This window comes from Sturnira hondurensis, unplaced genomic scaffold, assembly GCF_014824575.4.
Source record: "Sturnira hondurensis isolate 20B ecotype Veracruz unplaced genomic scaffold, ASM1482457v3 Scaffold0016663, whole genome shotgun sequence".
NCBI lineage: Eukaryota > Metazoa > Chordata > Mammalia > Chiroptera > Phyllostomidae > Sturnira > Sturnira hondurensis.
This window is the reverse complement of record NW_028089294.1, coordinates 8,178,901-8,205,678: the sequence shown is the minus strand read 5'-3', so window position 1 is coordinate 8,205,678 and position 26,778 is coordinate 8,178,901. Positions and strand designations below refer to the sequence as shown.

Here is a 26,778-nt window from a genome sequence, read left to right as displayed (position 1 = left end):
TGTGTAAACATTGTTACGGCTCTAGAGGAATATTTCCGAGTACACACTGTACCTGTGTTTCACCAGTTTATGAAGCTACTACGAATGTCCCCTAATACTGCACCATGATCTTCATTAAGTATTTCCATGGAAAACAAACTGCTGTGAAGTAGAAGGAATGACAATATTCCAACCTTGTTGAGCAAAACAGTGAAGGAGAAAGAAGTCTGTGTAACAAAGTACGAAGGTGTTATCAGCGGGATTGTCCCTGGACAGGAAGTAGGTTTGTCAGACTGGGACGAAGAGCACTTGGGACTCTTTGCCTGCTTCTCCTTTGCTTGGTCATTGTCCTTAGCCACATCCTTTTTCCTTCTCCCTCTCTAGTTCTTGAAAGATCAGTCTGGCCAAGTAACCACTGCCAGAAAACTACAAGTAAGACTGGTGAACTGGTAATGTGATTTAAGACTTCTTTCCGAGGAGTCTACCTTCCTAAAGGAGTTCTGCGATCCAGCAAGGCTGGGGTTGAGGGAGGGTACTGATAATACGCAAAAGAAACATGGGAAGACTTCCGCAAAGATGGAGGCATAGGTGGAAACACTGTGCCTTCTCCCACAACCAAGTTTGAATACAACAAAGGTTTGGAGAAACAAAGACACAACCAAAGGACAGAAATTGAATTATACGGAAGTCCGACTACATCTAACCGTTCAACGGGGACGGTAAGAGGGGCGGAGCCAGCAGCGAGCAGGGTCGGGCAGGACCGGCCCGACCCAGGCGCGCAGGCAGACGGGAACCAGTTGGGGTGCGGGGCAGACCGCGGGCGCATATTCGCTCACAGTGAGACAGACCACGCAGGCCCCAGGGGGCGAGGGCTGACGGCGGTGGCACACTCGAGTGCAGTGGGACGAAACGCGTGGGACCGGTGACGGCAGCAACTGCTGCACCGGTAAGGGCCGGGGCAGCAGGCAGCAGACAGGACGCCATAGTCCCTCTTTGACCCCGCCCCCACATACAACGTCACAACCCAGCAACTTAGTTGCCCTGCTCTAGTGAACATTTTAGGGCTCTGATCCTGCTATGGAACAGGCACGAACAACCCAAAAGATGGCGCGAGAAGAACTCAGAGTCCCAGAGCCAATAACTCTAAGCGACCAAGAAATTGCCAGCCTCTCAGAAGCACAATTCAGGACACTATTTATCAGGATGCTCACAGAACTGGTAGATTATAGTCACAAATTAGAGGAACAAAGTCACAAATTAGAGGAACATATGAAGGCTAAACTAATTGAAATGAAGGGAGATGCACAGGAAACCAATAGTGATGGAAAGGAAACTGGGACTCAAATCAATGGAATGGACCAGAAGGAAGAACAAAACATCCCACCAGAAAGGAATGAAGAAATGAGAATTCAAAAAAATGAGGAGAGGCTTAGGAACCTCCAGGACATCTTTAAACGTTCCAACATCCGGATTATAGGGGTACCAGAAGGGGGAAAGAAACAGCCACGAGTGGAAAACGTATTTGAACAAATAATAAAGGAGAACTTCCCCAGTCTGGCAAAGGAAATAGACTTCCAGGAAATCCAGGAAGCTCAGAGAGTGCCAAAGAAGTTGGACCCAAGAAGGAACACACCAAGGCACATCATAATTACATTAGCCAAGACTAAAATGAAGGAGAGAATCCTAGAAGCAGCAAGGGATAAGGGGACAGTCACCTACAAAGGAGTACCCATCAGACTGTCAGCGGATTTCTCAAAAGAGACCTTACAGGCAAGAAGGGGCTGGAAAGAAGTATTCCAAGTCATGAAATCCAAAGACCTACAGCCAAGATTGCTTTATCCAGCAAAACTTTCATTTAGAATGGAAGGACAGATAAAGTGCTTCTCAGATAAGGTCAAGTTCAAGGAGTTCATCATCACCAAGCCCTTATTATATGAAATGCTAAAGGGACTTATATAAGAAAAAGAAGATGAAAAATATGAACAGTGAAAGGACAGCAAACACACAGTTATTAACAACCACACCTAAAACAAAAGCAAACTAAGAGGACAGCTAGATAAGGAGTGGAACCATAGAAATGAAGAACACATGGAGGGTTAGAAACAGGGGGGTGGGAGGAGGAGAAGAGGGGAGAAGGCACAGAAAATAGCATAGATGGTAGGTAGAAAATAGATAGGGGGGAGGGCGAGAATAGTGGGGGAAATATAGAATCCAAAGAACTTGAGACACGTGGTTATAAACTAAGGCAGGGAGAATGGTGGGGGAGGGAGGGAGGGTGCAGGTGGAGGGGATTGAAGGGGGGGAATAGAACAACTGTAATGGTATAATTAATAAAATATATTTTAAAAAAAAGAAACATGGGAAGCAGTAGGGTATGGTGGGAACACAGTGGACTGGCATTCCAGAGGATGAGTTCTAAATCCTCACCTTGTACCCATGGTAGATACTGCCCTGTACAAATACAATGCACCCACTCCTCAGATTAAAAGGTACAGTCTATTTGCCCCTCCCTTGAATGTGAACTGGTCTTAGTGATTTTCTTAAAAGATCTTTTTATTATTTATTTTCAGAGAGAGGGGAAGGGAAGGAGAAAGATAGGAAAAGAAACATCATTGTGTGGTTGCCTCTTGCGCGCCCTCCACCAGGGCCTGGGCCTGCAACCCAGCCATGTGCCCTGACTGGGAATCAAACTGCTGACCCTTTAGTTCGCAGGCCAGTGCTCAATCCACTGAGTCACACCAGCCAGGGCTGGCCTTAGTTACTTTGTTGAACCAATACAAGGTGGAACCTCCAAGACTAGATCAAAAGTAGCCTTCCCTGCTCCCTCTTGGGATGACTGGCTTTGGGGAAATTTTTTCTTGGAAACCAGCCACTAGGCTGTGAGAATCCCAGGCAGCTTAAAGAAGCCATGTGGAGACACTCTGGTTAACAGTCCCAGCTGAACTTCCAGCCCACAGCCAGCAGCAACTGCTAGCCACATGACATAGCCATCCAGGATATCCAGCCCAGGCAGCCTTTAGAAAACTCCTTACTGCAAATGCATGACAGACCCCAGGGAGAAGGGCCTAGATGAACACAATCCGTACACAGGACTGTGAGAGATAACAATAAGTTATTGTTTTTTAAGTTATTATATTTGGGGAGGGTTATTACGCAATAATAGACAACCAGAACAATCACCAGCCATTTTTACCTTTCAAAACTCAGTTTGCATATTTGGAGCTCAATCTCCTTATTTGTAAAATAGAAAATCTCAAAGGTCACCTTGAGCTTAATAATTCTATAAACTCAATTTTCACCAAGACAGCCTTAAAAGAATGAACAATGCTATACCCATTTTAAAAATTAAAATAACCACAGCTAAGTAAGATCATTTCAGAGTAAGCCAAGTTTCTGATGGTAGAATAACATTTTTAAGGAGGACTAGAAAAAAAGTAAACAATATACTAATGAAGAAGAAAGATACATAAGAATGAATAAAGCAATTCAACATAGCTTCTCTCTCAAAAATAAAATGAAACATTTCCTACTTACTTTGTATCATATTTAACACGTTTAATAACATAAGTCTTCCCATCAATTCTGTGTTTTGCTTTGAAAACATGGCCATATCCACCGTTGCCAATATGCGTTATTTCTGAAAAATCTGCATTAAACCTTAAAAGATAAATGCCACCGTTATTCTAAGGTTCCATGCCAGCAGACCCTCATCCCTTCCCCTTTCCCTGAGGGCCCCTGGAGGAAAAGACTGTGTAACAAAAAGGACTCTCCCCTTCTGAATAAGAAAGGCCCACTTCACAGAAACTCATGAATCACAAAGGACAGTTCCTCCCCCACCTCCTCCCAATGTAACAGATCGCCCCTGGGAGCCATAGTCAACTACTGGCTGTACAACAGTCAGGAGAAGGAATCCTATCAAAAGTGTAAAACATGATACAGTTGCCACCAGGTCACTGTCAGAGAAAGGAGCAGGTGTTCCGGGACTGCCTATGCCTGTAGGCCCCACCTTCCATCACGAGGCCCTGCCGATCCCACTTCTAAAACACATGCTGCTATCGGCCCACTTTTCCCGCCTCTGACATCTTCACAAATTGTTGTTGAGTAGAAGGAATAATAATATTTCAATCTTCCATCAGGCTCCTATAGGACCTTGCTAACCGAACTCTCCACTTCCTCTCCTTTTCCGCGCTTCCGTCCATGACCTGTACAGCAACTGGTGTGATAAAAATGTAGTCTGATCATGTCTTTCTACTGCCTAACCACCAACAGCCTAGCTCTGCATCCAACAACGATGACAACAAAAGAAAGCCCTTAAATGGCTCCCAGGGGCCTTGTGCCTTGGCCACGGCCACCTCCCTCTCCAGCTCGTTCCCTGGCCCAGTGGCCATGTCTACTGCACTCTGAGCACACAACCTTCTCTCTGCTCCCTGAACACTCAGCTCACCTGTCCCGTCTCCACCTTCCCCAGGGCTCTGCTCTTGCAGAGGTACGATATCTGATGATTCTTTATTGTTTTTTTAAACTTATTTTCAATGTCCCTTTGTTGCAAATAGGCCTCTTTTGTTCTAGATATTTTATTTAAACCCAAATAGATGATCTACTACAAGAAGAACTCCTTTTAAAAGTGAAATTTGGAAAATGAATAACAGATTCAAGCAGCTTTTTTCTGACTTCTGGAGGAGCACTTTAAAAAAAACATTGCTTTATAGGATTATTTGCTTTTAATATTAAAAATGTCCACATAAGAGCCACACATAAGCATCACATAAATTTACATCACTTCCCTAAGACACAGTGGTCTTCTGTGGACCTGACTGTGCTAAAACAATGTAACTGTTCAGGTGGAAATATAATGCAACCTGCCTGATGTACAACAGTCGCCTATGAAACTTTTGTCAACTAAACATATCTTTGAACAAATTCTTTTTTTTATTCCTCACCCTAGGATATGTTTATGTGTATTAATTTTGCAAAAAGTGGAAGGGAGAGAGAGACAAACATCGGAGCACCTTCGGTGCTTGCCCCAACCTGAGATCAAACCTACAATCTTGGTGCGTTCCCTGACCGGGGGTCAAACCCACAACCTAAACCCACAACCTTTGGGTGCACAGGAAAATGCTCCAACCAACCATGCCACCCAGCCAGAGTGGAGCAAATTCCATTTCACAGTTCTCACTTACCTTTTATTCATAGTATAGTTATTTCCTTCTGTGTAAGGAGAGTCAAACTTGGCTGCTATAGATCTAAAAATTAAGAGAAGAATGTCAAACTCAGATAAAACTGAAAGCAAATATAACTTGTTTAGAGTGGACTTAGGCCATGCACTAGGCTCTTTATATTTTGAGTCAACATTTGATACATGGGATCCTTTGATTTCTTACCCAAGTTATTATATCATTTCTACCCTACCTGTTTATCTGCAGAAGAATGCACTTACTTCTCTTAAAAATGCCTCTCCAAGCCCACTTCTAAAAGAATGCCCTTAATCACTTATTCAAGCAATGTCCCCAAAGGCCTTCATGTCTACAGTGTAATGTGTGCATACAAAGATTTCTCTACATATTTTAGATGCTTTGTTTGTAGATTTCAAGCTTTTTGTGATCCTTAACCATGCTCTCTGCTTTTAAAACTCTGCTAAAATAAGGGTGTATGGGGTTGTCCAATCTTTTGGCATTTCTGGGCCACCCTGGAAGGAGAAGAGTAGTCGTGGGCCACTCATTAAATGCACAAATACTAACGAAAACTGATGAGCAAAAGAAAGGTTTTAAGTAAATTTACGATTTTGTGTTGGGCTGCATTCAAAGCCACCCTGGACCACGTGCAGCCCGCAGGCGACAGGCTGGACACCCCTGCTTCAAATACCAAAGACTTAATAAATAAATAAGACTGACAAACTAAGTCTGAAAGAAAACTTCATTCCAAAGTACATTCAATGCATAATGATACTCACCTTCTCCCCTTCCCTGAACTATATCTGAGATCACTCTGTAACAAAAGAAAATGGAAAACTGTTTCAGAGGAGTAAGTCAATTCTATCGCCTTTTCTTGCTGTCCTTCCTTTTGTACTTCTAGCTCGTTCTACAACCACATTTCTTTGTCCATAGGTTAACAGCGTCCTCAACTGCTGTGCTCTTATCAAGCCCCACTTCCCAGTTTGCTTGGTTCTATCCATGGTTCCTTCCGTTACAGTAACCAGACAGCTGTGGCAGGAAGCACATCAAAGGCAAACCTAAGTTCTGAAGAAGCACTGATGCTGCAGGTACAGAACGCGGCTTCCCTGCCGATCCTCCGGCCCACAGAGCTCAGCAGGCAGGTGTGCACCCCATCGCGCGCAGTGCTAATAAAGACACAGATGGAGCCCAGAGATCTAGTCTAGAATAGCTTCCCAAGGGTTTCTGATCTGATCGCCAGTTAAAAACTACAGTGCTGATATGTCACTTTTAGCACAAGTTAATAATTTCAATATTTAGCAAAAAATGGGAGTCTTCAAGATACATCTCAAAAATTAATGTCACATAGCTATTTTTCATTCATATTCGTTTGTGTTCTGGTACATTTTGTGGATTTTCTAAACCAATTTAAACACAGGGATAGAGGGTGGGGGGCATCAGACAAGGTGTCCTGTGCTCCTACCACCTGCCAGCCTCAGCACTGCATGATGACTACACTACAGAGTAATTTAGCCGTCCTGTTAATGAGCAACATTTTTTCTAATTTCTTCTATTACACACAATGTTGCAAAGAACAGCCTTCTTTTTTAAAAAAAAATCTTTAGCCGAGGACATTTTTTTTTTTTACTGCTTTCGGAGAGAGAGAAAGGGGAGGAGAGAGAGAAACATTAACATGACCAAGATACACTGATTGGCTGCCTTCTCACATGTGTCCCACCTGGGGACTGAACCTACTCTATAAGTATGTGGCCTGACCAGGAATTGAACCCACAACCCTTCAGTCCACGGACGATGCTCCAACCAACTGAGCCACGCTGGCCAGGGCTGTAGAGAACATCCTTCTACCTATTTTTCTGTGCACCTATGCAAGTGTATTCCTAGGAGACATCCACAGAAAGAGAACTCCTTGGCATTACAGCATGATACCCTCAACTTTACTACATGTTTCCACATTGTTCTCCAAAATGGTGGCACTGGTCTATACTTCCACGGACAGCGTACAATAGTTATAACAGAAACATAGATGTGTCAACACTTAGTGCTGTCAGACCCAAGTTTTGCCAATATGATGAGTTTAAAACGGTATCTGTTGTTTCAATCTGCATTTTCCTGATTACTGTGAAGTAAAGCATCTTTCCATATGTTTCTTGCCCATATGGGTCTCTCTTCTCTGAGCTGTGTGTACAGATCATTTTGCACACTTTTCTACTGAGTTGCCTTTTTCTTATTGATTTATAGTTCTTTATGAATAAAATACTTTCGCAACACTGTCACCAGAAAAATTATCCAATTATTAAGTTTAGTGTTTAAGTTTAGTTCTGATTGTTTTAAAACAAGCAGACATATATTAATGAAACCTTTAAATACTGTGCCGTTGGTAGAAGATAAGCCGGATCATTTTGTGAAAATACAAAGGTTAGTAGGGAGAGAAAGATGGGGGTGAAGAGAGGGAGAATCCTGCATGAGAGGGATGGGGGTTAATAAAGAAAGGAGAGAGGTGCTGCTAAATATTATCATATAGTGAGATAAAAATAGGAAAATTACTGAAGGTCATTTTTAAATGAGGAAGCACAAAGGGGAATAAGATTAACTAGGAAGTATATTTTTTTTGAAGATTTTTATTTATTTTCAGAGAGAGGGGAAGGGAAAGAGAAAGAGAGGGAGAGAAACATCAACATGTGGTTGCCTCTTGAATACCCCACAACTGGGGACGTGGCCTGCAACCCAGGCATGTGCCCTGATGGGAATTAAACCAGCAACCCTTTGGTTTGCAGGCCCGCACTCAATCCACTGAGCCACACCAGCCAGGGCTTCACTGGCAAGTTCAGAGATGAATACTATACCAGAGAAGAAGTACTGATCAAACTGCCACTGGTATCACTTCTTTCTGATCCATTTTCTGAAAAGCCATTTTCAGATGGTGATTCAGAACCACTAGGAGAAAAGGGGGTACCTGTTAGTTTATGAATTCTGTCTATTTTCTGTTGATAAATAATTTCATTCTCTAACTTCTCCTTAGACATTGAACCTTTTCATTAAAATTTGCTCTTTCAGGCAGAAATTTGTATTTTTCTGCTTTGTTTTGTTTTGTTTTCGTTCATGTTCCCAGCAAGTACTGCAGGACCAGGTTGATGTGTGGAGTGGATGGAGCAAGCCCCTATTCCGTCTCCCAGCTCCAAAAATCCATTTAATATAAGACCCCTGAATAGAAGACATATCAGATATTAAACAGATACTACACTTGATCTTCACCAAAAGGCTGAGAAGTGATAGAGATTTGTATTTCTTAAGTATCACAGCTGTGCGCACATGCTTACCCTGTATTTGAGGACTTGCCTTTGTAGTCACTAGGCCTATCTGGGGGAGAGGCAAGGAGAGCCGAATCATCTTTCTGAAAGAAAGAGAAACCCTGAGAGGGTTCAAGTGCAACTAAATGACTTCTCCATGATGGCTCAGTCTCTGTGTACCAGTTACCACATTTATTTCCCCACATTTACCAAATTCATAGCCATAAACAATTATGAGACTAATACATAGGTCACTAGTGGGACCTAGAATCGAGAAATCCTTTTGCTATGTAATTAGCTGTCTTGGCATCATGTAAACAGTCAAACCTCAAAGCAAGTTCAGAGGGAATTTTAAAATACAAAAAATAAATCCAAAGACAGTACGTACCGTTGAGGAAGTTTCTTCTAGGATCTTCTCATAGGCAAGTTTAGCAGCCAATTGTTTTGCCTTCTGTTTAGTAGCACCTTCAGCTGTACTGTATACTGTCTGTCCAATTATGCATTTACAAGAAAATCTAGGAAAAATAATGGAGAGTATTTACCTAAATGCCAAAACATAGTAAATATAACTTACGATTTGAGAAAAACACACACATCAATAAAGGCCTTATTATCACACTAATGTAACAGGTCGATTTGCATTTCATGTCTTTGTATAATTCAAATCTTCGATAAAATGGCTGACCAAGTTGCCAGAGTAACCAGGACTGGCTGACATCTCAGCTTGCATTTTCCAGGCGACTTCTAATTTTCTGTTGCTTCATTCAAAGATCTGGCATAAAGGCAACATCGTCACATTTTTCTCTTCCTAGTTCTGGCCTAAGAGCCATCAAAGTCAAAGTCAAAAGTAAATAGCTCCATCAGGTTCAGAGGACAGTATTCTCAAGTGATTGTTCACATTATTTGCATTCAGATTTTTTTCTTCTCCCTCATTTAATTGGTTGGTTGTAGCTGAGAAATAATCTCTCCCTCATGCTCCTTGTTTTGTTTTTCTCAGTTCTAATCCATTCTTTATCTCACTTTCAAGTCTTAGCTCAGTGGTGACATTCTTAGTAACTGAAACTCTAATCTGTCCCCTCATCACATTCCTCAAATCCTGTTCTCCTCACGGTCTAGGGAGGAATACCATTCCTTCTAATACGTGACATCCATCTGCAGAGTGACACCATCTAACCTAATTTGAAAGACGAACACCTAGACAGACAGCTCTCTAATCTGATGACGGTGGGAAGAGAGTCTTTTACACACACGTGTGGCACAGCAGTCGTCACACAGCCACTCCCACTGGGACCTCAGGGCTGGAGAGATCTCCCCACCCTGCAAGCAGGACACCTCACACTCTCCTAACTGTCCTGCAGATTAAACCATCCAGATATACCTCAGAAATAAAAGATCACCCAGATTGCATCAATTATGACATATGGGTTATAATCCTTCAGCAATGAAGCATTTTAATATTTTAATTACAAAGGCATCCAACGGCTTCTAAGTCCTATAAAATGTGCAGAAAGAATGTACAAAAATGATGAATATTTCTGAAAAGTTCAACATGGATATATAAGCCCATTCTATTGCTTAGATACAACAAAACAGAAGGAAACTACATCTCACCTTTTGGGCCCATTGGTGCACAATTCATGCTGTTGATAACTTACATGTAGTTTTGCCTTTTGGACAAGCCTATTAATTCGGCCTATGTAATTCGCTATGGATAAATCATCTGAAGTATCTGTTGTCGACGATAATACAGAACTAACTTCCTGAAAAAAAAAATCTCGTTTAACATGGATCACGATGAAGATTTAATTCTGTATTTTATTTTTCTAAAAAAAATTACTAAGTGAACCATTTGAAAGACAGCTTAGATTTTATGTGTTTCCCTACTGTAGTACTTTGAATCAAAGTATAAGTATATACCGCATTTTGCCATGTATAATGCAATCCTGTGTATAATGCGCACCCATGGTTTTTGTGTACATTGTACACAGGATTATTATACCTGTATGTATTGCGTATCTTTATTTTTCCCTCAAAAATTTGGGCAAAAAAGTATGCATTATACATGGCAAATTACAGTACTTTTCTATACCAGAAAAATCCTGCAAGGATAAATTTTAACAATAGGAATCATCCATTTTCCTTTTATAGGTTCATTTAAAAAAGTATAATTTTCTGTTTTTCCAAGCAAAATACTGTAACACTTTCTACCTTGCTATACCCTTTGTAAAGTTAAAAATCAAGACAAATATTGAACTAAACTATATCCTTGATGACACCTTAATGGGAAAGGTGACTATAACAGCAGCAATCCTTCCATTATTATCTGTATTTTCTTTTGCTCTTAAGCTGACAAAATCGGTCTAAAGTTTTGTAACGTTATTCATCTTGTTTAAACAATTAACTATGGGTTTTATTGATCCTTATTATTCCTTTGTTTTCTTTTACATTAATTTCTGCCCTTAGTTTTGTCATTTTCTCTCTTCTGCTGTTTTGAGGGAAAAATAAAATAGTTAAATTTTTGCTCTTTCTCTAACTTCTTAACTTTGTTTTCTTTTTTTGGTAAAGATTTTATTTATTTATTTTTAGACAGAGGAGAAAGGAGGGAAAAAAGAGGGGTGAAACATCAATATGCAGTTGCTTCTTGTGCGCCCTTTACTGGGGACCTGGCCTGCAACCCAGGCATGTGCCCTGACTGGGAATTGAACCTCTGACACTGGTTCACAGGCCAGTGCTCAATCCACTGAGCCACACCAGCCAGGGCTTGACTTAGTTCCCTAGCTCATTAACAGTTTGTAAGCTTGTGATTTTGCCTGATTTATTTTCTGAATTATGGTTAGAAGGATAACATCTTCAAATAAGATTTTTCAGGAAAGTATCTTCTTAAAAGCTAAAATTTTCCAAAAGTTTCAATATCTGAGAATGTTTTTATCTTTTGTCCCACATGTAAATGATTTCTTGTCTCAGTTTACAGCTGCTGCTCCCTGTCTCCTGGCTTTTACTGTGTTACTGTAGACAGCATAGTACTTTTCTTCATCTTTACATTTCACATCATTTCTTTCTTCTGCCAAGATGCTTGATGGTTCCTTCACTAGAACTCAGTCCTTTCACAACAATGGAAGTTGCTCTTGGTGGTTCCGTATTTTCCTGTATCTTCTGTGTTGTTTTAAACTTCACCCAGGTCTGTCTTTATTTCAGAAACATGTTCTACTGGTATCTCTTCAGATAGCTTTTCCTGTAGTGGTTACTCTATTCTCATCTCCAGGGACACCAATTACACATATGTTAGTTCTCCATTACCTGCCCTCTATATACATCCTTCTCCTCACTATCCTTTTCATGTCTTTGTCCTTTGCCACTGATTCCTCCAGTTAGGTGGAGGGACTCCTGCCAGCACTGGGCAGTTCATTTCTCATTGTTTCCTTTCCACGTCTGTCCAGTTTTAAGGTATGTCACTGCTATTGGCACTCTGAACAGGTATTATCCAGCTTTTCCCACTATTTCCTAGGTGTACCTCTCATTTGGGGTCCCACAGAAATGGAGAGAAGGGAAAAAGACTGAACTGAACTTGTGAATGTAAAGGAACTTGTGAATGGCTTTATTCTGTATGCCAGTATTTTCTCACAGAGAAAAATATAAACTACCCTGGTTGGTGAGGCTCAGTGGATTGAGCACTGTTCTGTGAATCAAAGGGTCACTGGTTCAATTTCCAGTCTAGGGCACATGCCTGGGTTGCAGGCCAGGCCCCCAGTAGGGGGTGCACAAGAGGCAACCACACACTGATGTTTTTCTCTCTTTCTCCCCACTTCCCCTCTCTAAACATAAATAAATAAACTCTAAAAAAAAAGAAAAGAAAAACAGAAACTGTATTGTGAGCCCCTTTTGAGTTGGGGAAAGGGCAATTACCTTTTTTACCTTAAGTTTTTCAATAGCTAATTTGGCTGCAGCATCTTTTGCTTCCTTCTTTGATTTACCTTCAGCTGTTGGATATTCTTCCCCATTTATTACAACTTTAAATTTAAACCTGAGTACCAAAAAAATCACAAAATAGTGTTAAACTCATGCATTATCTACAGACAAGTATTCTAATCCCCACTGGCCCTTATGCACCTTCGAAGTTCTGACCTGTGTTCAATATAGATGAAGCAGTTACCTCCAAACAGCATAATAGCACATCATCTTAAAGCATGGGAAAGCTTAGGTACTCTTTTTTGCCCAGAGTCCTCTGAAGTTACAACTCTATATCAAGAGGACTCCCTCACAGAACTCTGTCGCAACTTTGCTCTAAATCGCTGACTTCAAGATTCTGCTAGAGTCACCATTCCCCTAGCTTGTATTTTTATGGGTATATATTCTTTTTTTAAATAGCATCTTACCTTGAGTCATGTGGAGGTCCTTCTCTAGACAGTTCACGATAGTTAATATTTACATTGTTCTTCTGACTGTATTGATTAAGTGCTTCCATGAAGAAACCTTGTGTAGGATTATCCGCCATGTCCTCGCCCTGTAATCTACAATACAAGTAATGTTTGAAAGAAGTGACACTCGCGGAATATATTTCATTGGTTTTTCCCAATCCAGTTTGAGACACAAAATGGGGTTAGAATTACCTTTATATGACTCATCTCAGCCACACATAAATCCAGAAAAAAACTCTCTAAAAATCTTTCCCTCTCATGGACTGCACCGTCAAAGCTAATTTCTCCAAAATGTTCTACTTTCAAAACTCAACTGGCCAAAAAAAGGAAGGGGCTTGTCTCTTTAACTCTGCTCTTTGCTTCCACTGAGTGTCAAGTACAAGTTCCCCACCTGCTTGAGAAGGTAAAAAGGCTTCGGAAGTAGAATTAGAATTCTTTACGCTGAGAAGAAAAAGGTTGACATTATATATATAAAGCGACGTGTAGGGAATCATGAAGGATCTCCATAAATGGAAACAGAATCTCCCATGAAATCCCACAAATCATCCCTCTGAAATTTACAGAAGTGAATGTTAGGTACATTATGACCCCCATTTATGGGCCACATTGGACTAATTCAGTAGCAATGATTTAAATAATGAACAAAAATCTAAAGGATATAGAATCTACATATAAGAGCCAAAATGACAAAACCCTTAGGAAAAAACATACGGGTAAACCTTCCTAACGTTGTACTTGGCAGTCGAGTCTTTGCATGACAACAAAAATGCAAGCAACAAAAGAGAGCAGATAAATTAGGCTTCTTAAAAATTAAAAATGTTTGTGTTCCAAAGGACACACTGACAAAAATAAAAAGACAATCTATAGAATGGGATACTTCTAGTCATATATATGATACAGGTCAAGCATCCAGAATATATAAAGAAGTCATAGCTCAACAACAAAATGACAACCCAATTGAAAAGTAGACAAAGTCATGAAACAGTCATTCTCTAAAGAAAATATACACATTGCTAACAAGCCTGTAAAAAGATGTTCAACATCATTCGTCATTAGAGAAATGCACATCGAAACCGCAACTACAGACCAGCTCATACCCACAGGAACGGCAACGGTAATGGTAACACAGAAAATAAGAGTGTTGCCCTGGCTGGTGTAGCTCAGTGGATTGAGCGCGGGCCTACACACCACAGGATCGTGGTTCGATTCCCAGTCAGGGCACAGGCCTGGGTTGCAGGCCAGTTCCCAGCAGGGGATGCACAAGAGGCAACCATACACTGATGTTTCTCTCCTTCTCTCCTTCCCTTCCCCTCTAAAAGATAAATAAATAAAATCTTTAAAAAAAAAGAAAATAAGAGTGTTGATGAGGATGTAGAGAAACTAGAACCTTCCTACGTTGCTGTTGGGAATGCAAGACAGTGCCACTTCTATGGAAAAGAAAAGAACCTGATTATTCCTTCAAAACGTCAAACTTAGAATTACCATACAGCCCAGCAACTCCACTTCTGGCCTATACCCAAGGAACTGAAAAACAGGTTTTCAAACAAATACTTACACAGGAATGTTCACAGCAGCACTATCCACAACAGACAAAAAGTGGAAACTAACCAGATGCCCATCAACTGACGAATCGTCAACAAAATGATACATGCACACATGGGAATGATACATGCACACATGGGAATGATACATGCACACATGGGAATGATACATGCATACATGGGATCTTCTTCAGCCATAAAAACAAATAAAGTGTAGAAACATGCTACAACACAGATAAGCCCTGAAAACGTGAAAAATGAAAGAGGCTAGGCACAAAATGTCACCTACTGTACTCCTCCCTTCATATGAAACATCCAGAGACAGTAAAGTGGTAGCGAGAGTAAGCAGGCCTTGGTGACCTTGTGTTTCTTGTTGGAAAGCTCTTTTGATTTTTCTTCCAAGGCCGATCTTTCTTCCTAACACTTCTTAATCTTCACGGGCCCTAAATGCTAGAGTTCCAAAGACCCTACTCCCTACACTTTCTCCTTGAGGTGATGTCTTTCATGTCTATGACTTCAGTGATCACCTACTTGTCATTAACTCTAAAACGTGTACGTCCCTTCCAAACCTCTGTCTGAATTTCAGCTGTCATTGCCCAACATCTCCACTTGAATGTCCTGAAAGGATTTTAGACTCAAAGGATCCAAAACTGCATTTATGATCTTCCTTTAAGCTGGTATGCAGTCTCCTGTCTCAAAAAATGACTCCCCTCTTCACTCGTGCCTGACCGCCATGAACTGGGGAGGTAATGTTGACCTTTCCTTTCCCTACTTTCCCATCGGTAACAAATCCTTCTACTTCTCCGTGACGCCCGAGCCACTGTTCTGGCTCTGGCCACCGCCACCTCACTCCGGTTGCTGTGCAAGCCTCAGAACCAGCTCCGCACAGCCACTGAGATTCCTTCCCCACCCTGCAGCCACTGTGACTTTCTTTTCACTGCTCTTTTCATTGTGGTGAAATACACACAACATGAAATGTACCCTTTTAACCACTTTTGAGTCTACAGTTCACAGGTATCAAGCACATTCCCGATATTGTGCAGCCGTCCCTGCCGTCTATCACCAGGACTCCCCTCATCCTCCCAAACGGAAAGTCTGCACGCATTAAACTGTAACTTCCCAGTTCCCCATCTTCTCATGCCCTGGTAACCAACAATACTTCCTGGCTCTATGAATTTACCTCTTCTGGGTACCTCACTATGACTGGAGTCTTTTGTCTTTCTGTGTCTGGTTATTTCACTTAGCATAATGTCATCAAGGTTCATCCATGTGGTGGCATGTGTCAGACTCTTCTTCCCTTCTAAGGCTGAAAAATACTCCATTATACGTAATATAGTACCATGTGTTGTTGCCCCGTTCATCCTGTATTATTTCAACTTTTTGGCTAGTGGGAGTAATACTGCTATGAACATTGGGGAACAAATATCTGTTCAAGTCCCCACTTTCAGATATTTTGGGTGTCTACCTAGAAGTGACATTGCTAAATCATATGGTAATTCTATGTTTCACATTTTGAGAAATCACCAAACTGTTTTCCCAGCGGCCACACCGTATTATAGTCCCACCAGCAATGCACAGGTGTTCCAATTTCTCCACATCTTCACCAACACTTGTCGTTTTCCATTTTCTTTCATAGTAGCCACATCACGATCTTTTAAAACATCAATCCGACCATGCAGTTCCCACAGCCACCAAAACTGTTGTTGTCAAGGATACCAATGCCCTCCCATCTATAAAACTAGCACTTGGTTCTCGGTCCTTATCCACTTAACCTTAAAGCAGCATTTGACGTGGCTGCTCGTTCCCTTCTCCCTCCTGTCCCTTTCTTAGCTTGGACTTCAAAGACACCACACTCTCTTGGGTTTCCTCCTTCTTCATAAGCTGGTCCTTCTCTGTCTCCTTTCCTGGTTCTTCCTTTCTTCTAAAGATTGTCCTGTCCCAGGACCCAGTCCTTAGATCCCCTCTCAGTTTTTACATTCACTACCTTGGTCCTCACCTCTAGGCTTGGGGCTTTAAATTCCACCTGTGTAACGAGGATGCTCAAAAGTGTGCCTCCAACACTGGCTGTTTCCTGATTCCAAGTGCTTCTGTCCAACAGGTTCCTTCCTGAAACGCTCTCCACTCTACTCCTGCTGCTGTCTTGGCCTTCTCAGCTCAAATGTCCTATCAGATGGCCTAGAAGAGGTCCTGCCTTGGCATTCTATCACAACCCTTGTCCCCATTACTGCAACTGCTTATTTAACTGTCTTCCAAAAAAGACCACAGGCTACAACAAGGAAGGGTCCAGGCCTGTAAGAGGGGCTTGATAATGAATGAACACATGAATGAATGAATACAAAAATAACTCCAGACCACCCTCGCCTGCAAGACCTGTCACGAGCTTTTATCTCTGCTTGAAATGCAACCTCTGAATCGCCGCCATCCACCAGGCGATTCTCACTCGTGTGTGAGGAACAACAGAGTCTCCTTTGACATCCAGCTCCCACCACAGCGCTGGATGCTTTTAAACTAGTCAGTGAGCTCTTTGGGGAGCAGGTTCTATGTCTCACTCATTTTTGTTATCACCAACACCCAGTGGCAAGCAGTAACTGTTGAACCCCTGAGACGGTGTGCAGTTGGATGAGAGAGTGATTCATTCAAATTAAATACTTCACTGTAACCCCCCTCGTCGTTTCCCTTTTATTCACCTGCTGGTTCCCGGCACCCTTTTTTCATCCACTCAGTAAATGCGTGATAATCAAATGTCAAGCACTGTTCTGACACTGTGTATATGGGCACGAAGAAGACAGAACAAGTCCCTGCCTGCATCCCACTGAAGGCAGAAAATGCCCGTGTGCAGAAACAAGTAACAGGAGTGGATAACGATGGCTGGATGGCCAGCAGTACTGTGATGAAACGAACCAGGGGGTATGGGATAGAGGGTGAGTTGGTAGGCAGGGGCAGAAATGTGAGGGAGGTGGTTTTAAACCCAGCAGTCAGGAAAGACCCTTCTCAGGAGACAATAGTCAAGTCAAGCCTGAATGATGAGCAAGTCCACTCATCAAGATATGGAGGAGGAGTATCTCAGGCAGAGTAATCCCTAAGGCAGGAACCTGGACAGACTCTGGACGGACAACAACAAGGCCAGGGGGACTGCTGCACAGTGAACCAGGGGTGAGTGTAAGGACGAGGGAGAGAGGTGAGCAGGTGCCGCAGCACACAGCCACTGTGGGGCATGGTCAGGGCTGTGGATGGAGGGTTCTACCAGAGGGGTGATGTGATCTCTGTTTCCCACGATCACTCTGACACTGTGTAGAGAACAGAGGGGGCAGGGGCCGGGTATGGAAAGGGAAGCAGGACAAGAGAAGTTGGGAAGCCAAGCACAGACTGCCACACTGGTCTGGGTGAGCAATGGGGGTGGCTGGAGGCAGGGTGCTGGAAGTGCCTACATCTGAACAGAGGCCACACCTTCACATGACTGCTTACTGCAGCAGAGGGAGTCAGCCTTTAAAAGCAGAGACCTGGGCTAGACACCTCTCTCAACCTCTGAACCTCTGACTCACGACCTGGAAACACCTGATTCACAGGTTGCTATGAGAAGTAGCAGACTCGGACCAGTCTTCTGCACCAGCGGTCCTCAATAAACGGTTCTCCTGGTCTGCCACTCCAAACCCCAGAAAGCACCGAACACTGAGGCTTGTTTTGTTTTGCTAGATTTGTAGCCCCCTGTCTAGACCTAGACTGACATGAGCTACTTAAGAGTCTTTATTATACTTTGTTGCCTGTTTATCATTCAACTGCAAAAATAGGCTTTATTATAGCATGCTACTCCCAAATCCTGCTGAGAGTATTACACAACAGACAGAGTTTATGCTGCACGGCCTTTCTAAAATCCAAAATCTCTGAACACCAGAACACACCTGGCCCAAGGGCTCAGAATAAGCAGATATATCATCATTTTCACGGACCCAAGTGCCATTTGGTGTAGTCACAATTAGAAGACCATATGTGAAGTCAGAGGCAGTCGCAGATCCCGGAACGTCAGTAATGAAAGAGTCCTTATCAATTACTTAACCAGAAGTCCTAGCTCATGCTTTAAATCCTCAGCACTTTTAACTCTGAGTAACTGCTAATCATCAGAAGGACAAGCCAATCTGAATTTAAGTGAAATACAGGTGTGCACTTGTAAGGTGCTGAACTGACATGTTTGAAAAAGTACTTACAAGTCGGGGGGGGGGGGAAACAGCAGGTTTCTTTTTAACTAATTTTAATAAATGTTGCTTTAATACTGTTACTATTTTCCTGAAAGAAATCACGACCATAATCACTAACAACTGTTATATGCCGGTCTTACCCATACCCAGAAGTTCCTCTGGCTCTGCCCTGTTACTTGTCCATCTTACTCATACCCAGAAATCCCTTCAGCTGCACCTCTGTCTCCGGTCAATCTGTCACCCCCTAGGGCAGACAGTGAGCTTCCCAGGGCCCACACAGTGGTTACATGCAACATTCATTCAAGTAGTGTCTGATGCATTAAATGAACCACAGGTCGAGTGTTACGGATCTTCAGGTTCAAATAAGCAAACTGAAGAAAAAGCACAGTCTGCCCAAGATTCTAAGCTTCTAAGTGACAGCAGAGAGCATACCTTTTAGCTTCTATCTGGCTAGGCATTTTTAGTACGAAAGAAATCACAGGCAATAGGAAATCTCACTATTTTGGAACTCAGAAATTATGAATAACCATTGATCAAGCAACTATTTTACGAGCACCTCCTATGTACTAGGTGCTAGGGTTACACCAGTGAGCAAAACCCTGCTCACTGGGTTTTGGTGAAGGTGAAGATGTTGGTTTTGGTGAAGCTCTGGTGAACTTGCTAGTGTAGGAACACGGACAAAAACCATAAACCATGTCCCAGGGTGAGGTGAGTAGGATGTTGAAAACTGAAGCAGAGTGAGGGCGACAGCGAAGGGAGGTGGGGTTCTTTTCACATGCAGGTTGGTCAGGGAGGCTGTTCTGACAAACTGACGGTCAAGAAATGTTGGGGAAAGAGAGGGATTGGCCCAACCAGGCATCTGGGGGAAGTTTTCCGGGAAGAAGAAACAGTGCAAAGGCCCGGAGGCAAGCGTGTGTGCGTGACTGTGTCCCAAGAACAGCAGGGTGGCGAGAGTGCAGGGCGCAAGGGGCCCTGCCTGTGGGCACATATGCGGTATTGAGAAGAGGTATATGGCAGACAGTGTGGGGACGGAGTTGGAGCAGCGGTAAAGCCGTGCAACTGGGAAATTGTAACTGTCTGGGCAAGAGATTTTGAGCTAGGCATCATTGAGCCACTGTATGGGTCATTCAAGCCTCTATATTTCCCATCTCTCCGTAAAGTCATAGGGACTGTTTTCCACTAGATCCCCAACCCCCAACCCCGGCCCGGGCTTGTTGGATACTTGCTCTGATCAAAATTCTTCACGGGAAGAAAACGGCTTTCCGTTCTTAGCACGCTGCACGGATCCGGGAAGGACTCCGCACCTCGGCTGCGGACCTGCGTCAGCGCTCCCGGTGCGGCGGGGCCAGGGGTCTGGGGCCTCTCACCAGCGTCCCCCTCGGGGCTGGGGACAAGGCTAGGGATTGGGGCCGCGCGCCTGGGCGCTCCTGAGCTCGGGCCGCCGCCCCCCGCCCCCGTCCGCGCCCTCCGCGACCCCTGCGCCTCCCGCGCGGTCCTCCCGGCTCACCTCGCGCTGCTGCCGTCCACGAAGCCCAGCCGGGTCTGAGCAGCTCACTCTCAGTTTCGTTTTCCCGGTGGACTCCGCCTTCCGCTGCAGCCGCCGGCCCTCTCCCGCACACTTCGTCACACGCTCTTGGGCCGCGGGAAACTGGCGCCTTCTCAGGGAGCGCGGGAGGCATCGGGGGTGGGCCCGGCTCCACGTGCGCCCTTCGCGCCTGGGCGTGTTCTAAGGGGTCAAGGCCCCGCGCGGTGAAGATCCGCAAGAGGCGGGGCGTTCGTGGAGGTCTCCGAGCACCTGGCGCATGGTGCCAGGAGCACCCCAATAGGCTCGGGGACAGACAGCCTCATTTCCTCTTGCTCGAAGACTTTTGGGGTCGGGGTGATATTATCAGCTCCATTTACAATAGAAGAAACAGTAAATCACCTCGCCCTGAGTCTTGGGCCTTGTAAGTGGCAAAGACAGCATTCAATCCAAGATCTGGCCCCTAAGCCGAAGCACTCCTTTCCTTCTCCACACTGCCGCCAAGTCACCTTTACAAGGCTGGGGATGGAGAGGCCTGCGGGCGCAATTTTCCTTCCGTTTTGCACCCATCCATCCGTTCGCTGAACGCATACCTGCCAGCCGCTAGACCCAGCACCAGCCAGTTCAGCAGTTAGAAGAGCCACCTGCCCCTGCGAGACTTTGTGGAGTTCACTACCAAAGCCCTTACCAGTAGCCCTCGATTTATAAAAAAAGTCAAATCCTACTCACCTAACGGACTATGAAACACTCCCAGAGTAATACTGGCTCATTGGCACGTGACTGAGGAGTACTGAGAACTTACCCCACAACAATGCAACAACATACGTGCCATTACTATGCCCATTTAACAGATGAGAAAACAGGTTTGAGGCACAGAGCTAAGTTCAGTCATCACAGGTGGTAAGCAGGGAGCTAGAATTAAAACCAGGAGTCTGTACCATCAAATCTTAACTAGGGTAAATGAAAGAAGTGGCCCCGAGATGGATCTCAAATGTACATTCCACACTGGGCATCGGCTCTGAGTCCTTTTCCACTTCTCTTCTTCACCCCACCCCCATCTCGTCGTAGGGCATCAGTGGCTATACACAACATTGTCCTTGTAGCTCTGGACAGAGTTTGAGCATACTGGGTTCTCTTGTGAATGTTCACCAAAGACACCCGTTTCTTAGAGGATTTTGAGAAGCAGATGGGCAAGAAGACTTCCTTGAATAAGTCGTCTCTTCCCCAAGTGGTTGTTCAAAAGGAATGAAGAGGATGTGACAGCAAAAATGCATGACGTGTGCGTTCACCAACATGGAATTCTCATCAAAGCTAATTTGGCTGCTGAGCACCCAGTGTGCCCACAGCAGAACCCAGCCCTGATCCCTCAGTGTGGATTACCATGCTCCACGGGAGACCAGCCAGTCACTCTGTGACAGACTGGTTACATGGAGCCCTTCCATCGTGGAGGGGGTAGTATTTGTGGAGTAAACATTTATTTCAGGTATGAATTGGCTTTTTCTCCCTGCAATGCTCCTGCCAGCAACATCATTGTTGGACATTCCAAATACCTGTTCACCGTGATGGTATGCCTCATTAATGAACCCATTTTACAGAAAAAGAAGTGAGGCAGTACACTGCCTATCATAGAGTTCAATGGCTTTATTATGAACCTCGTCACCCCAACAGCTGGCCTTATAGGACAGTGGGCTGGAGTAGTGAAGACTCAGTTACAACCCTAGGGAGGAGCCAACACTTAGCAAGCTGGGTATACTGCTCTGCAAGTGCAGTGCATGCTCTCAACCTACTTGCTGGTTTTTCTCTGTGGTCATAATACAAGAGACTGGGAAACAGGAGAAGTTAAAGTGTTGTCTCGGCCTGGCTGGTGTAGCTCAGTGGATTGAGCACCGGCCTGCGAACCAGAGGATCGCAGTTCGATTCCCAGTCAGGGCACATGCCTGGGTTGCAGGCCAGTTCCTGGCAGGGGACACACGATACATTGTGTCCTTGGCAGAGGCAACCATACATTGATATTTCTTTCCCTCTCTCCTTCCCTTCCCCTCTAAAGATAAATAAATTTAAAAAATGTTCTAAAAAAAAAAAGTGTTGTCTCCCACAGGTAGACCTCACTGTGCACTTGCAAATCAAGTGCTTCCTGCTCGTATGACATTGGGCTCTGTCTCCACTAGAGGACATAGAATTTCTTGAACAGGAACTTGAAACTGTATCTGGATATTGCAGGTCCATCATGCCATTAAGTCATCAAGAAAGTAAGGGGATTACTGAACTGGCTAGGGAGACCGATGTGAATTACCAAGGGGAAATAGTGATGCAACCACACAATGGAGTCAGGGACTTCTCTGGGGTTCCTTCTAGTAATCCCGTTTTCAATGATACATGTTAATGGAAGTCCAAAGCTGCCCAACACAAGCAGGATTGTGAGGGGCCTTCAGGTCCTTCAAGGTCATTGATCTGTATCACCCTACTAGCTAGAGAGGCACCTGAGGGCAAAGGGAACAAATGAGTAAGGAAGTTACAAACACCAACCATGGGCTCATGACCAGTTGCAGAATAAAGGACCACAGAAGCTATGCATGTTTTTTTTTACTTGCTTTGCTTTTGTGTGTATTAATGAACTTCTTTTCATTGCTTTCCCCTTTCCTTTTATATGGAAAGGGGATTCCCCTTTCCATATAACGAGATCTGCTTGTGGTAGTTAATTTTATAAGGCAGTCTTTACATGAGAGTGTCTTAGAGTGGAATTGTGACTAATACACAAGGAAAAAACATCACGTTACAATGGGTATAAAGATTTAAAGGCTAGGATGGGCATGTTTTCCTTTGAAGAATTGAAAGAGTTAGGTGGGAATATAGTGTTATTTGCTTAAAAGATTATTAGTAGAAGGAGTGGACTGGACTAGATATTGTTCATTTTTAGTTAGCTTCCATTTACCACATCTTGCCATGCATAATACACACAGTTTGCCCAAATTTATGAGGGGAAAATAAGGATGCACAGTATACATTTCATTATACCTGAAATACCTTGTATCTATTCTTGTGTTTTGTAATTATTTGTTATATAAAATTTCTTTTACTATAATATATTCAAAAATAAATGCTAAAATCTCTTTACAATACAAAAACCAAGTATCTAAATACTAATTAATTAATTAATTAATTAAAAAATAAAATGAAAGACTTCATCCTGAAGTTTGGGCCAAAAATGGGGTGTGCATTATACACAGCAAAATACAGCATTCCTTTCTGTCTCATCATCTCCTGGATTGTAACATATAGAAGGTTAAAAACATATATTCCAAATTTCTATGGAGTTGAAGTTATGGGTATAGTTGGAGTTCTGCCCATGACTGGTGAGCAATGGTATGAGATTTAGAAGATGGAAGTGAGGGGAAGGCCATCGTTTTTGGCAGGACAAGCTGACAAGCAAGATCCCATGCTCAGGAGTGTTTGCAAGAGCCGGATGACAGGTTCCTTGTCACTTCTCCAAGGACCTGAGCATCTGTGGTAGCAGCAGTGGCAGAGGTAGGGTGCTGAACTTCGGGGAGCAGCTGCTGCAGAGGTCTCCTCATTTCCATCCTGCCGTTCATTCTAACAATTACGTGTTGATTTCCTACCAAACCTTTCGTTAGACATATGCACCGTGGTGCGTGGCTCCTGTCCTGAACAAGGAGAAGCCTCCCTGGAAACGGAGCCTACACTGAGGGATTACAGCTGAGAAGTGAAGATTAAAAGTCATGTCCTTATTTGAACCCCAGATCAAGTCTTACCTGAAGTTGGCCCCATCTCAGACCGATCAGAGCCCCCTCTCTCCTTTTCTTTCTACTGTAAACCAATTTGTGTTTGATTTTTCTGATAATTACATCAGAAGCATGATCTGATATACTAAAGACACACTTCTGGGGAAAAAAGTCCTTCATTCATTAATTTACTCAATAAAAATTTATTGAGTGCCTCCAATGTGAAGCACTGTGCTGGAAATACATCATGGCCAGAAATAACATCGTGTCCTTGAGTATCAATACAGAAATTAGTTTCCTAAGGACAGAGTGTTTGCAGGAAGAAAGCAACTTTGTGTTTGGTGGAATGGATATGCAGATAACATAGATACATAGACAGAGCAAAAGCACCTTTGGTAACTTTTAATTTTCAGTGATGGTCTCATTTAATAGGTAACTCTCTCTGAATTCCCATTTGATTGCTGACCTAGAGTGAGTGCCATAGATCTATTTTTCAATTTTGACACTCACAATGACTTTAGATCAAAGGTATAACAGTACAACTACTCACATACAGATAAAAGACTCTTGCATGTATCAAGTATTTTTAACTTTGTAACTAGCAAATGTAACTTCCTACATTGGGAGATGGCTGAGTAATAGAGCGTATAGACAGGAAGTGTGAAACCTCCAGCTTTGTTCTTCTTTCTCAAAATCACTGGCTATTTGGCATCTTTTATTGTTCCATATGAAGTTAAGGATTGTTTTTTTCTGTTTCTATGAAAAATACCATTGGAATTTGGATAAGGATAGCATTGAATCTGGAGAGTGCTTTGTGTACTGCAGCTATTTGAACAATATTAATTCTTTCAATCCATGAACACAGGACATCTTTCCATGTGTTTGGGCCATCTTCATTTCTTCCATCAATGTCTTCAGCTTTTAGTGAAGAGATTCAACCCTCCTTTGTTAAATTATCCCTATTTTATTATTTATGATGTTATTGCAAATGGGATTGTTTTCTTAATTTCTTTCCTATAATTTTTTATTCGTGTATATAGATGCAACTGATTTTTTATATTAATTTTGTATCCTGTAACTTTAATGAATCCCTCTATTATTTCTAGTAAGTTTTTTTTTGGTGGAGTCTTTAGGGTTTTCCATATATAATATCATGTCATCTGGACACTTCTTTTCTGATTTGGACAACCTTGATCTCTTTTTTCTTTTCTAATTGCTCTGGCTAGGACTTCCAGTACTATATTGAATAAAAGCATAAAGAGTTGGCATCCTTGTCTTTTTCGTGATGTTAAGGGAACCTCTCTCAGTTTTTGTTAAGTATGATGTTATCTGTGAGCTTATCATATGACACTTTTATTATGTTGAAGTACATTCCTTCTATACCCATTTGTTTAGAGATTTATTATGAGTATTGAAATTTGTCAAATGCTTTTCAGCATCTATTGAGATTATCATATGGTTTTTTTGTTTTGTTTTCTTGTGTTTTTTTTAGAAAGAAGGGAAGGGAGTGGGAAAGGGAGAGAAACACTAATGTGAGAGAGAAACACTGATTCAATCTGTTGAATTGATGCTTCTTATACAATTCCTCTTATACGTGCCCCTGACCAGGGACTGAAGCACAACTAGGCATGTGCCTTGACTGGGAATCAAACCGGCAACCTTTTGCTTTGCAGGATGGTGCCCGACCAACTGAGCCACACCAGTCAGGGTCTCATATGGCTTTCATCCTTCATGTTGTTAATGTGGTGTAACACACTTATCGAACCATCCTTGCATTCTTAAAATGAACTGCACTTGATCCTTTCAGTGTATTTTTGAATTTCGCTTACTCATGTTTTGTTGAGGATTTTTGCATCTATTTTCATCAGGGATATTGGCCTTTAATTTTTTTTCTTATAGTGTCCTTGTCTGGCTGTAGTATCAGACTAATGCTGGCCTTGTAAAAATTAGTTTGGAAGAGTTCCTTCCTCTTCTATTTTTAGAAAGATTTAGAGAAGGATTAGTATTAATTTTTAAGTGTTTGGTAGAATTCATGAATGAAGCTCTCTGACCCTGGACTTTCTCTTGTTTTTACTAGTAATTGGTCTGTTCCGATTTCCTATTTCTTCATTATTCAGTCTTGATAGGTTGTATATTTCTAAGAATTTTTTTCATTGTTCCTAAGTGATTTAATTTGTTGTATAACTATTCGTAGTAGTTTCTTATGATGCTTAGCATTTCTTTGTTATCAATTCTAATGTCTCCTCTTTCATTTGTAAATTTATTTCTTTAGTTCTTTCAGTTTAGTTTGTAAATTTCTCCCTATTTACAAATAACATTGCAATAAACATTTCCCTTCATGTACTCTTATGCAAATGTGAGAAATTTTTTCTAGGGTTTTTGCTTAGTTGTGTAATTGCTGACCATAAAGTATATAGACATATGACTTTACCAATTTTCTTTCCAAAATGTAAAAGAGTAACTTTTATTCCTCCTCTCCCATCCTTTGTGCTATTTTGTCATACATTTACCTCTACATACATTATAAGCCACAAAGGGCATTGTTATTATTTTCACTTTGAATAGGTAATGATCTTGGAAAGAGATTTTAAAATAGTTCATATATATATATACCCACATATTCACCATTTCTGATACTCTTTATTCCTTTGTGTAGATTAAAATTTCCATCTTGTCCTGGCTGGTGTAGCTCAGTGGATTGAGCGCGGGCCTGCAAACCAGAGGATCGCGGTTCGATTCCCAGTCAGGGCACATACCCGGGTTGCAGGCCGGTTCCCTGCAGGCCAACTCCCAGCAGGGGACGCATGAAAGGCAACCATACATTGATGTTTCTCTCCCTCTCTCCTTTCCCTCTAAAGATAAATAAATAAATTTAAAAAAAAATTTCCATCTTGTATCATGTTCCTTTTGCCTATACCCACTTTATCTAA

At 42.5% G+C, this 26,778-nt stretch overlaps 1 protein-coding gene and 1 pseudogene across 3 annotated transcripts in view; both read right to left on the bottom strand.

Moving 5' to 3' along the window:
• The window catches only part of EIF2AK2 (eukaryotic translation initiation factor 2 alpha kinase 2), a 36,855-nt gene extending 16,599 nt beyond the window's left edge, over positions 1 to 20,256 (bottom strand). The window contains exons 1-10 of one of the 3 annotated variants that reach the window (XM_037066559.1): positions 20,094 to 20,256; positions 12,811 to 12,945; positions 12,341 to 12,458; positions 10,049 to 10,197; positions 8,826 to 8,952; positions 8,468 to 8,541; positions 7,994 to 8,084; positions 5,930 to 5,964; positions 5,160 to 5,222; positions 3,514 to 3,636 (exon numbers count right to left, since the gene is read on the bottom strand). In XM_037066559.1, the coding sequence (XP_036922454.1) occupies positions 3,514 to 3,636; positions 5,160 to 5,222; positions 5,930 to 5,964; positions 7,994 to 8,084; positions 8,468 to 8,541; positions 8,826 to 8,952; positions 10,049 to 10,197; positions 12,341 to 12,458; positions 12,811 to 12,929 (899 nt within the window). In that variant the 5' untranslated portion in view covers positions 12,930 to 12,945; positions 20,094 to 20,256. Of the gene's footprint in view, positions 1 to 3,513; positions 3,637 to 5,159; positions 5,223 to 5,929; positions 5,965 to 7,993; positions 8,085 to 8,467; positions 8,542 to 8,825; positions 8,953 to 10,048; positions 10,198 to 12,340; positions 12,459 to 12,810; positions 12,946 to 19,812; positions 20,001 to 20,093 lie in introns of those variants that run through there. The other 2 variants (XM_037066560.1, XM_037066558.1) reach the window with 2 other exon arrangements.
• LOC119001487 (uncharacterized) lies at positions 8,241 to 8,421 on the bottom strand (annotated as a pseudogene).
• Positions 20,257 to 26,778: the final 6,522 nt, after the last annotated feature.